Source organism: Chiloscyllium plagiosum, unplaced genomic scaffold (genome assembly GCF_037043375.1).
Source record: "Chiloscyllium plagiosum isolate Xiang-an unplaced genomic scaffold, Cpla_swu_hap1 HiC_scaffold_6, whole genome shotgun sequence".
NCBI classification, from domain to species: Eukaryota; Metazoa; Chordata; class Chondrichthyes; order Orectolobiformes; family Hemiscylliidae; genus Chiloscyllium; species Chiloscyllium plagiosum.
In genome coordinates, this window is record NW_028270144.1 from 18,669,938 (window position 1) to 18,682,630 (window position 12,693).

The 12,693-nt window shown below is 41.8% G+C and overlaps 1 protein-coding gene across 7 annotated transcripts in view; it reads left to right on the forward strand.

Annotated features, from left to right (window-relative positions):
- Positions 1-3,063: 3,063 nt before the first annotated feature.
- LOC122550492 (gamma-glutamylaminecyclotransferase-like) overlaps positions 3,064-12,693 on the forward strand; it is a 35,358-nt gene continuing 25,728 nt past the window's right edge. Inside the window, exons 1-2 of one of the 7 annotated variants that reach the window (XM_043691284.2) lie at positions 3,121-3,137; positions 4,144-4,186. In XM_043691284.2, the coding sequence (XP_043547219.1) occupies positions 4,156-4,186 (31 nt within the window). In that variant the 5' untranslated portion in view covers positions 3,121-3,137; positions 4,144-4,155. Of the gene's footprint in view, positions 3,138-3,195; positions 4,187-5,950; positions 6,118-12,693 lie in introns of those variants that run through there. The other 6 variants (XM_043691285.2, XM_043691282.2, XM_087987925.1 and 3 more) reach the window with 6 other exon arrangements.

The following is a 12,693-nucleotide window of genomic DNA, read 5'->3' on the forward strand; positions in this document are numbered from 1 at the left end:
GCCTAACAGACAAACAATGTGACGAGGACATACTACGACCTAACTCTCTAGCCGCGCTATCTTATACAAAAAACATCTCGGAACTGACAGCCAGACTTCTCCAACCAATGGGGTTCATGACAGCCCAGAAACCGACAGCCACGCTCAGACAACAACTCGCCAGAACAAAAGACCCGATACCTATCATGTGCAAGATAAACACAATTTACAGGATTCCATGCAAAGACTGCACAAAACACTATACAGGACAAACAGGCAGACAACTAGCAATCTGCATCCACGAACACCAACTAACCACTAAACGCCATTACCAGCTGTCCCTAGTAGCCCCACACACACATGACGAGAACCACAAATTCGACTGGGACAACACAACGATCATAGGACAAGCCAAACAGAGGACAGCCAGAGAATTTCTAGAAGCATGGCACTCATCCAGGGACCTCATCAACAAACACATGGACCTAGACCCAATATATCGACCACTACAATGATCAACTGGAAACAACAGGAAGAAAACCAAATAAATTCCAGGAGACACAGTACAGCAGCACTTCACAGGAGGTTCCAAAGCACTGAAAATGTCACCTAGACGGGACAAAACATCTGCAAATCAACTTCCAGCTCGGCAAACATATCCACAACTATGACAATTTTTAAGACTAATAACTGCTTATTTCAATTATGACTGGAATATAATAGTTGATCACCTTATTAAACTTACATAGAATTTACAGAATACAACCAGCTGTTTGGTCGAGTTGGCCCGTGCAAGTGCTGTACTTGAGCCTTCCACTATGACTTCAGTACGCACTAATTTCTGTTACCTATTCCTTTCTAGTGTTTGTTTGAGTGTCCCTTGAAACACTGCTATTCATCTCAGGCCATTCCAAGTTTCACATTTCCAGTATTTGCTGTTAAGGAAGTTTCTTTTCCCCCTGAATATCTTGCTGGACTTAGCAGAACTGCCTTCTTTCATGGCCCGTCCTTCGATCTCCTTGGAGTTCTACCTGCAACTCCTCTATTAAAATCCTTTCCTAACCGGAAAGACCTCTTCGATGAGTGTAGCATGTTTTCTGATGCAGTTGATTGAAACAAGTAGTTTGCAGCAGTCTGAGTCTGTTGCGATGTTGATATCTGACGATTCAGTCATTCCAGTTAGTATATGGCCTAACACATAGTTGTGAAAGTTGTCCTTTGCTTTGTTAGCTTTGTAGTGGTACAGCAATGTAGCAAGAACAAAATGGTAAAATATTACACTCGTAGTCATACAGCACAAAAAAAAATCCCTTCGGCCCATCAAGTCTGCGCTGACGTAACTACCATTAAAGGCGTGTGAATCCAAATTTTCTGCACTTGTCCCATGTCCTTGAATATTATGATATTTCAAGTGCTCATCTAAATTTTTTTATTAAAGGTTGTAAGGTTTCTGGTCACTACCTTACAGTGCATCCCAGTTCCCCATCGCCCCCTCAAATTTTTCTCAAACCCCGTCTGAATGTTCTACCCCTGACCTTAAAACAATGATTTATGTTTAACAATGTAACAGTAAAGGTGTTTGCAATACTGTTATTCTACCATTTCCCAAATATTCAGATAAAAATTACTTTGAGAATCATAACTGGTAGGGCGACCTGTGAACATTGACATTAGATATTTAGATATGATATATTGATGAATGTAGAAAGAAGCGAAGAGGTTTAGGAAGGATATTCCAGGAAAGTACAGCCAACAATTTTGGAGAGATTAAAATCTGGGATTCTGAAGGGACTGGAGGAAATTACAGAGATGAGGCAAAAGGGCAGGTTCTGGAGGAATTTGGAAATGGGCATGAGAATTGTAGAATCAAAGACTTAGAAGTCTATGAGTAGTGCTGGAAAAACACAACAGGTCAGGCAGCATCCGAGAAGCAGAAGGGCCTTTGCCCGAAACATCGATTTTCCTGCTCTTCGGATGCTGCCTGACCTGCTGTGCTTTTCCTGTACCACTCTAATCTAGACTCTGATCTTCAGTATCTGCAGTCCTCACTTTTGCCTTAAGTCTATGAGCCAATGTACATCAGTGAGCAGCAGGGGTTCTGGCTGAATAGGATCTGGTGTGAACATTGGAACCTCGAATAAATTCAAGTTTATAGAGAATGGAATGTATTGCTATAGTGAAGACTAAAGGTAACAATGGTGAAAATATTTCCAGGTGATGTAAAATCCATATTAATTTCAGGGTTGTTGAAAATACATAATGTTGAAGCTTTTCATCTTACACCCGTGACAAATGCAAGAATGTCAAATTTCAAATTATTATTTATACAACTGAAGAAAAGGATGTTGATTGATAAGTTAACCGATTTTCAGAGGTATTGCCATGGAGAACTATAAATTCCCTAATCTCTCGGTAATTCAAAAATGATGCAGGTTGATTGAGTATTGCCTGATTTCTGCTGATTTTGTTTGATTTGCATAGCCAGTTGTAAAATGCAGTTATGTAAATGGACAGCATTTGTTGAACAGCCTTTAGTGTGCTAACAATTATTCTCAACATTTTCCACAGAGCAAGTGCAATAATGGTTTACCAGACTAATCCCTGAGATGGTGGGAGTGTCTTGATAAAAGGTTAAGGAAACTATGTTCTTTAGTCACTCAAAAAATAAGAAATGATCTTGTTGAAACTTATAAAATTCTTGCAGATTGTGCCAGTGGATTGGAATTTTTTCTCTGGAATGTGATATGAATGCGTGTTACTTCAAGTGTACATGATCCACACCATTAGCTCAACCCCACTAATTATTTTAAACATAAGAACAGGAAAAGAAATAGGCCATTCAGTTCAACATATGATTTAGATTACAGCGGATCTCATATCTGTACATGATTTTCTCCAACATCTCTATCCTGAAAGATCACACATTTTGCATAAGATTTTTATTTTGCATTCTTACAGACAATTCATAAGGAACACTGAATTATTTCCCCATTGACAAGGAGTGGTAGCCTTATTTGCAACACCCTCTGTTATATGAGACTGTCATAATGACACGGATGGTGTCTGTCATAGGATTCATCAAGTGCCTCATTAGGTGATTCATTTTCTCCTCTGGTTTGAGTCAGTACAAGCAAAACTTGTCGCTCCGAGAAACTGCTGTGAGTGTGATGTGTTATTTATACAATTGTTTGTTTATTAATTGGTAAAGATATTGGAGCTCTTTAGAATGAAACATGTTCTACCTGGTCAATATTCAGGGGGCTAGATAGGAAATTAGTAAGCAGTATCTCAAAAATTGTTAGAATACTCCCGATGCATCATGCAAGTGGATACAGGAACAGGAGGATAAGTTGGATCAATGCCTGGGCAGTTGGTGCCAGAAGGAGGGCCTTAGATTCCTGGGACATTGGAACAGGCTCTAAGGGAGATGGGACCTGCACAAGCTGAATGGTTTGCACCTGAAGAAAGTTAGAACGGAATTCCCTGCGCTACCTGATAGGGTGAATATAGTGCAATGGGCTACCTTCAAAGAAGAGGTAGTTCAGATACCAATGAGGTGTATTCCATCTAAGGCATGTAATATAAAGATAGCTCAAGCAAGTCCGAGTTCCTGGGATGACAGGATGTAGAAATTAAATAAATGTGCTTGTATCTGATACTAAGTATTAAATCCAGTTGAGAACCAGGCTGGATATAGAAGATTCAGAGAGGTGGTGAAGCAAAGATGCTGTATAAATAATAAAAGGGATGGTAAACGGAGGAGTGAGGCTGATTAAGGATCAGAAAGGGGATTTGTATAAGGAAGCAAGAAATATAATTGAGGTATGAAATTCACTTTGCATCTGTCTTTATCAAGTGCGACAACGCTATGACTTTCAAGAGGTATATTTTGTTCCTGGGTTGTTTTTGTGAAGAAAGGATGAGAGAGAGTTACCAAGTAGTCTACTCAGAGCTACTGGAGTAAACAATTTGTGAGGCCTTAGGTTTTTTTTTTAAAAATTTGGAACAATAGAAATAGCCTGAATGGGTGAGGTCAAGCTCCTACAGAGCCAGGGTTTTTTAGGTTTAGTTTCTCAGCTGTATTTGCTGGGGTTGAAGATAAGTTTTGGGAGCTGCAGTACATCTCTCTCTGCTACTCTCTCTCTCTCTCTCTCTGTGTTTCAGAGTTTTCTCTTGATGTCCACTCCCCCCGACTGGAAAATTGCCTGTGAGACAATCCATTTTATTGAATTTGCTGAAGAGTGTATTTATAGAATGTTACTATATTGGAGTAGTTACTGTTTAGTAGTTAAATAATCTATCATTCTATTAATTTTTCCAGTAGAGCGCGGTTATTCCAATCTCTATTTTTCTTTTGCTGTTTGTAACTGTAGTGTTTGAATAAATTGTTTTGCTTAACACAAAACTGGTTTGACCAGTGGAATTGCATCCGGGACACAGCACTGTGTGTGTGTGTGTGTGTATGTGTGTATGATGGGGTTGCTGGGAGCAGGGGTTGGTGCACAACACTCAGTCATGAGAAGGATTTGCAATTAGGAGAAGGAATTACATTGGCTGTCTGTAGTTGAAATTCACAAAACATTAGGACCGGACAAGATAGATCCCAGGACACTGACGGAAATTGTGGAGGTCTTGGCGATAATTTAGTTCAGTCTCCTTTACACGGGAGAGATGAGAATATTATGTCTTTGTTCAAAAATGGTGTAAGGATTAGCTAAGCGAATACAAATCGGTCAGCATCACTTCGATGGTTGGGAAACTTCTAGAAACAATAGTTCAGGACAAATACGTATTAACTAGTAAAAGCCAGTTTCTAAGTGAAGGTCATATTCTCCTAACTTGCTGGAGTTTTTTTGAGTTGAAACTTTATTGCTGGAACAGCACAGCAGGTCAGGCAGCATCCAGGGAACAGGAGATTCGACGTTTCGGGCACAGGCCCTTCTTCAGGAAAGTTTTCGGAGTTTTTTTGAAGTAGCAGAGATGAGGACCTGAGGGCACAGACTTAGAGTAAAGGGAAGATCCTTTAGGTCAAAGATAAGGAGAAACTTCTTTGGCCAGAGAATGGTGAGTCTGTGGAATTCGCTGCCACAGAAGGCTGTAGAGGCCAGGTCATTGAGTATATTTAAAACAGCGATAGATGTGTTCTTGATTGCCAAAGAGATCAAAGGTTATGGAGAAAAAAATAGGAAAAACCTATCAGCTGTGATTGAATAGTGGGGCAGACTTGATGGGCCGAATTTCTGCTTCTGTCTTCAGGGTCTTATTCATGTTCTTATCTAAAAATCCCTTAAACAATCCTAGCCTATCTGCGTCCACCACCACCCGGGCAGTGGGTACCCGACTCCTGGCACTCCTATGTATAAAAAGCTTGCCCACTCTCATTGTTGGGCAACCACTGCTGCCTCACAGCGCCAGAGACCCGGGTTCAATTCCCGCCTCAGGCAACTGTCTGTGTGGAGTTTGCACATTCTCCCCGTGTCTGCGTGGGTTTCCTCCGGTTTCCTCCCACAGTCCAAAGATGTGAATTGGCCGTGCTAAATTGCCCACAGTGTTAGGTGAAGGGGTAAATGTAGGGGAATGGCTCTGGGTGGGCTGCTCTTAGGAGGGTCAGTGTGGACTTGTAGGGCCGAAGGGCCTGCTTCCACACTGTAAGTAATCTAATCTAAGATACTGTGTTTCCAAAAAGAAGTGCAAACCTTGGTGTAATTATAATAACCCTGGGACGGCTCAGGGAGGCGGGGGAAAGAATGCAATGGATTAATTATTAAAAGCAGATCCTAGGTCTCCTCCCACTCTTTGACGTTCAAGACTAACTGCACAGCCCTTGGTGCAATTATAATCAGTGGGACGGCGCAGGGAGGGGGGAAGAATGCAATAGATTAACTATTAAAAACGGATCCAAAAATCTCCTCCCACCGTTTGACGTTCAATTCTGTCGTTTCCCTGTGTCATTCTCTGCAGTTTCCGCTTCTACTGAAGCGGCGACCTTTGCAGGAGTGAATCTTAAAAATTGTTGCTGTAAGTTTTTGCTGCAGTACTGTTGCAGAGCTTCCAGTTTTGCAAATCTCCCTCAAAGTCAGGGGCGGCTTGGCTTTTACCCAGCAGTACAGGAGACCTGCCTGCAACATCCTCAAATAGGTTTGTTAATGTGGCCAATTTCAAACGCTAGAATTTGAGAGAGACCGGATTGCTGTGCTGAAGAGAAATTGAATAGTAGCATTCGAAAGAGAAAGTGTGTTTTTTTAAAAAGGACTTGAAAGCCCTCACGTACTGGGAAAGGGGTGTAATGGTCTAATGGGATAGCACAAGTACTGTGGGGCTGGATGGCTTGCTTTTGCTCTGAGATTCTGATGGACTTGCATTTCCATAGCATCCTTCATTTGTATAGTACCTTTGGTCATCTCAGCATACCTCAAACTGTTATAGCCAATATAATTCTTTGTCTTGTTGTAACAATGTGTGACACCTTAGGCAATTGGAAACTAGTCTAGGAAACTGCAGTAAAGTCTTACAAGGTGATGACCACCTCAATTAAAAAAGAAATCCAATTTTGGGGATGCAGGGTTTGAGTTATAAAAATAAATCTGGGAGTTTTTTCACTGGAGTGTAGCAGGTTGAGGGGTGACCTTAAAGAGGTTTGTAAAATCATGAGGGGCGTAGGAAAGGTGAATAGCAGATGTCTTTTTTTCCTGGGGTGAGGGAGTTCAAACCTAACAGGCATTTTTTAAGGTGAGGAGAAAAATTTTGAGAAGAACAGGAAGGGTAATGTTTTTTACGCAGAGAGCAGTTCGTGTGTGGAATGAACTGCAGAAGAGGTGGTGGATGCAGGTACAGTTACAACATTTAAAAGACATCTGAGTAAGTTTATGAATGGGAAAGATTTGGAGGGATATGACCCAAATGCAGGCGGATAGGACTAGTTTAGTTTGGGAATATGGTGGGCGCGGACTAGTTGGTCCAAAGGACCTGTTTCCATGCTGTATGAGTCTATGATTGTGACCGGGAGAAAGTGAGGACTGCAGACGCTGGAGATCAGAGTCGAGTCTGTAGTGCTGGAAAAGCGCAGCAGGTTCAGGCATCATCTGAGGAACAGGAGAATCGATGTTTCGGGCACAGGCCCTGCATTTCCAGCACTACACGCTTGACTATGACTGTGACCATCCTGGAATGGTCCATAGAGGGCATAGGTTTAGGGTGAGAGGGGAAAGATATAATCGAGACCTAAGGGGTGGTACGTGTATGGACTGAGCTGCCAGAGGAAGTGGTGGAGGCTAGTACAATTGCAACATTTAAAAGGCATCTGGATGGGTATATGAATAGGAAGGACAAGTTAGACCAAAGAGTCTGTTTCCGTGCTGTACACCTGTATGACTCTATAATGTGCTTCACAGCCAGTTGATACAAAGCAACTGTTGCAACTTGTCAGGAAGGAAAAGCAACGGCCAGTTTGTGTACAGTAAGGGTCCACAAACAGCAAATAGATCATGACTACATAATCTGGTTGAATGATAAATAGTGGCCAGGGCAGCCTTTGTGTGGAGCTGCAGGAGATGGGGGAGATATTATACAAGTATTTTGCATCGGTGTTTACTGTGGAGAAGGACATGGAAGGTATAGAATGTGGGCAAATAGATGGTGACATCTTGAAAAATATCCATATTGCAAAGAAAGAAGTGCTGGATGTCTTGAAACGCATAAAAATGGATAAATCACCAGGACCTGATCAGGTGTACCCGAGAACTCTGTGGGAAGCTAGGGAAGTGATTGCTGGGCCCCTTGCTGAGATATTTGTATCATCGATAGTCACAGGTGAGGTGCCGGAAGACTGGAGGTTGGCTAACGTGATGCTACTATGTAAGAAGGGTGGTAAGGACAAGCCAATGAGCCTGATGTCGGTGGTGGGCAAGTTGTTGGAGGGAATCCTGAGGGACAGGATATACATGTATTTGGAAAGGCAAGGACTGATTAGGGATAGTCAACATGGCTTTGTGCGTGGGAAATCATGCCTCACAAACTTGATTGACATTTTTGAAAAAGTAACAAATAGGATTGATGAGGGCAGAGCAGTAGACATGATCTATATGGACTTCAGTAAGGCGTTTGACAAGGTTCCCCACGGGAGACTGACTAGCAAGGTTAGATCTCATGGAATACAGGGAGAACTAGCCATTTGGATACAGAACTGGCTCAAAGGTAGAAGACAGAGGGTAGTGGTTGAGGGTTGCTTTTCAGACTGGAGACCTTGTGACCAGTGGAGTGCCACAGGGATCGGTGCTGGGTCCACAACTTTTCATCATTTATGTAAATGATTTGGATGTGAGGTATAGTTAGTAAGTTTGCAGATGACACCAAAATTGGAGGTGTAGTGGATAGTGAAGAAGGTTATCTCAGATTGCAATGGGATCTTGATCAGATGGGCAAATGGGCTGAGGGGTGGTAGATGGAATTTAATTCAGATAAATGCGAGGTGCTGCATTTTGGAAAAGCAAATCTAAGCATGACTTATACACTTAATGGTAAGGTCCTAGGGAGTGTTGCTGAACAAAGAGGCCTAAAGTGCAGGTTCATAGCTCCTTGAAAGTGGAGTTGCAGGTAGATAGGATAGTGAAGAAGGTGTTTGGTATGCTTTCCTTTATTGGTCAGAATTTTGAGTACAGGAATTGGGAGGTCATGTTGCGGCTGTACAGGACATTAGTTAGGCCACTGTTGGAATATTGCGTGCAATTCTGGTCTCCTTCCTATTGGAAGGGTGAGAAGGAAAGATATAAAAGAGACTTAAGGGGCAACGTTTTCACGCAGAGGGTGGTTCATGTATGGAATAAGCTGCCAGGGGAAGTGGTGGAGGCTGGTACAATTGCAACATTTAAAAGGCATCTGGATGCATATACGAATAGGAGGGTTTGGAGGGATATGGGCCGGGTGCTGGCAGGTGGAACTAGATTGGGTTGGGATATCTGGTCAGCATGGACGGGTTGGACTGAAGGGTCTGTTTCCATGCTGTGCGTCTCTATGACTGTATGACTACAATTTCCTTGAGAGATCAGATATACCCTCCCAATCAGTGCTGTTGATATACAGACACTACATCGACTGCAGCAGTTCCAGAAGGCTCACTATTGCCACCTCCTGGAGGACAATTCTGGATGGCGAATTTATGCAGAATGTAGTAATGAACAAATGAGAAAATTACAGAACATTCAGCGCCCCATTTGAATGTTGGGACACATGACAGTGCAGCACTCTCTTGGTATTGTAGTTGATCTTATGCCTCGATCTGATGCTCAGGTCTCTGGAGTGGAATTGAAATGAGACAAGCTGTAGCATTATTGTTAACCTTGAGTGTATGATATCTTAATGAAATCATCATAGGAAATAATGTAATATCATGTGGAGGATTTTGTCTCCAATAAAGAATTTAGTATGGTACAGCAATGCAGTTATACCTAATAACTTCAGAAACTAGGTGAGAGTTATGTGGTATTCAACAAATAGTTTTTAACAATCGCTTATTATGTACAATTACTACATTCACAGGCATAGAAGTGTCTGGGCTAGGAGTTCTTATTTCTCTCTTTATCTAAATTTTTCCGCAAAAGAGTTTTTACTGACAAACCTATACTAGGTACCTTTGTACCTAAGATGATGCTGTAAGTGACGACTTGTAAAATTTTCACTGTACTCATTTGATGATAAAGCTAATTCAATCCAATTAATTCAATTAAAGCTATTTGGTTAGGCAAACAAGCAAAGAATGTAAATAAAATGAGGATTAAAATTAGATTACAAAGGAGAACCAGCTGGAAATATAAAAACAGATTGTAAGAGTTTGTACAAATTCTTAAAAAAGACAAGTTAATAAAATGAGTCAATCCTGTAGAAAGTGAGTTTGGAGTATTAGTGATGGAAAAAAAGATTGCAGTTGAATTGAACAGATATTTGCATCAGTCTTCAATATGGTGGATGCAAGTAAGATTGCAGAAGCAGCTATGAAGCAGGAAATGGAAAGGAGGGAGGAACATGGAGGAAACTACAATCACCCAGAGAACTAATACTGACTAAGTTGTTGGAGTTGCACACTGTTAAAGCCCAGACTCCTGAGACTTTATCCTAAAGTCTTAAATGGCTTGAGTGAGGGGATTAAAGGTATGGTTTGCTAAATTAGTTACTTGATCTGTAAAATAGAAGCACGTTTTTGTTTGCACAGCTAGAATTCAGTAAAGGATGTGATAGAGGTTTATAAATCATGAGGTGCACGGATAGGATAAATAGACAAGGTCTTTTCCCTGGGGTCGGGAAGTCCAGAACTAGGGGGCATAGGTCCCTTTTAAATTTTTCCTCTCTCACCCTAAACCTAAGGGGTACCTTTTTCATACAGAGGGTGGTACATGTATGGAATGAGCTGCCAGAGGAAGTGGTGGAGGCTGGTACAATTACAACATTTAAAAGGCATTTGGATGGGCATATGAATAGGAAGGGTTTAAAGGGATATGGGACAAGTGCTGGCAAATGGGATTAGATTAAGTTTGGAATTTTGGTTGGGATGGACGTGTTGGACCGAAGGGTGTGTTTCCATGCTGTACAGCTGTATGACTCTAATTCCATAATAAGGTCCATGATTCTGCCTTAAAAACTCTGCACTGTCCTCCTTAAGTTGTGTGTCCCTGGCTTTGTGTCAATCTAAACTTTTAAACTGCTGTTGCACTGTTTTTACTTCCTTCAATACTGTCCAGGTGGTGTGACACTGTTACTTTGTATTGACTGCCAGGAACAGCGTGTACCAAGTTGCAACTAGTGGCTTTGCGTTGCAGCCTTTTCATTTTACTCCCTTTGTTTAATTAACGAAAGGAAATTTTCAAAAATTATTTGTCTTGAACAAACTTGTCCTCTTGATGGGCAAAAGCGAGGACTGCAGATGCTGGAAATAGGAGTCTAGATGAGAGTGGTGCTGGAAAAGCAAAGCCGGTCAGGCAGCATCCGAGGAGCAGGAAAATCGATATTTCGGGCAAAAGCCCTTCACCAGGATTGGTTCATGCCCTATCGATGGATCAGTACAGTTATACATAATCTCAGAAACTGGTGCTTCTAATTGCTTAAATTGTCTGGTGGCTAAAGGTATTATTTGCTTGTACTTCAGTTTAGTTTTGCAAATTTCTATCACAAAGATATTGGAGTGTTTAGAGATGGTCACCAGTGCTCGTCATTTTGCCTCCCAACAGAGTATTTGACCTGATGCAGTAATGTGTATATTATCTCGCACTAGAAATGAGGCACTGATCAAGCGATATTGAAGGATGTCAATAGATATTAGAACTAGTTATTAGATACAGCATTGCCCTGGGAAATATACAGTTATTTGAGTACAACAGAGCTGTATTTTTTAAGTGTATGTCAAATGATCCAAATTAAAATGGAATCACACCTTTATACCATCAGGTTGCACAATATGATATTTAATTTTTGTGGGTTTCTGATCAGAGTTACCTAATGTAGGCAGTCAACAATTTGTTGTAATTTTTTGATAATTTAATGAGTGTTAAGCAGCAGTTTAGATATGATACATTACTTAAAGTTCACTAATGTTCTTCAGGGAAGGAAATCTGTCATCCTCACGTGGTCTGGCCAGCATGTGACACCAGACCCTCAGCAATGTGGTTGACTCTCAGTTGCCCCCTGAAATGGCCTAGCAAGCTACTCCGTTATACCAATTGACCCACAGCAGGTGGACTGCAGCGGTTCATGAAGGCAGCTCACCACCACCTTCTCAAGGGCAACTGGGGACGGGCGATAAATGCTGGCTCAGCTAGTGTCACCCACATCCCAGAAAACAAATGAATGAATAATAAAAAAATAACAACAAAATTCTTGTGGCTCTGTGGTGGTGTCCCTACCTCCCAGAGCTAGAAGGCCCAGGTTTAAGTCCTACCTGCTCCAGAGATGTTTCATAAAACGCCTGAACAGGTTGTTTGAAAATATCTGCAAACATGAAAACTGGGAATGGTTCAGTGGTACCAGCAGACTAATAGGCTGTGGGCGATGAATCTATTGGCCTCATTAAAGTTGTGAAGGCAGCATGCTGTTCTCTAATTGGGGAGCTCCTCATCTTCTGGTCCATTCTCCATCTGGAGCCAACAGCCCTGTGAGAGCTAGCTGTTGAGGATTGTTGTGTGATGAGAACCCATCTCTATCCCTTTCATGCAGCAGTGTCATAAGCATGTCTCTTTAAAGGTACATGAACCACAATGTGATCTCCCCCTCCTTGGCAGCTTCATGGCAAGATGAAGCCAAAGTAAGATGTTTATTAAATGAAGTTAATGTTTTCCTTACCTCAGCAGACTTTGTAAATGTGTCCTGACAGTGCACTGATACCAAGAACATTACACCATGGATACAACCTCATATCCACTTGCCTGAGTTGCTGGCTAAACTCCGAGTCACTAGGGGACTGCAAGTAAATTGTATCTCGTCCCCGAAGATGAGATCACGAATTCTGATAACCTTTCGTACTGTAGCTAGAAAAATGTTTTTTAACTATGTCTAGATTTATTGCTGTGTAGCATATGGGGCTGGGGAGAAGGTAGCAAAGAGTACCATAGGTGAATTGGGTGGGGATGGAGGTGATAGGTCAGAGAGGAGGGTGGAGTGGATAGGTGGGAAGGGAGATTGGCAGGTAGAACAAGTCATGAGGATGGTGCTGAGCTGGAAGGTTGGAACTGG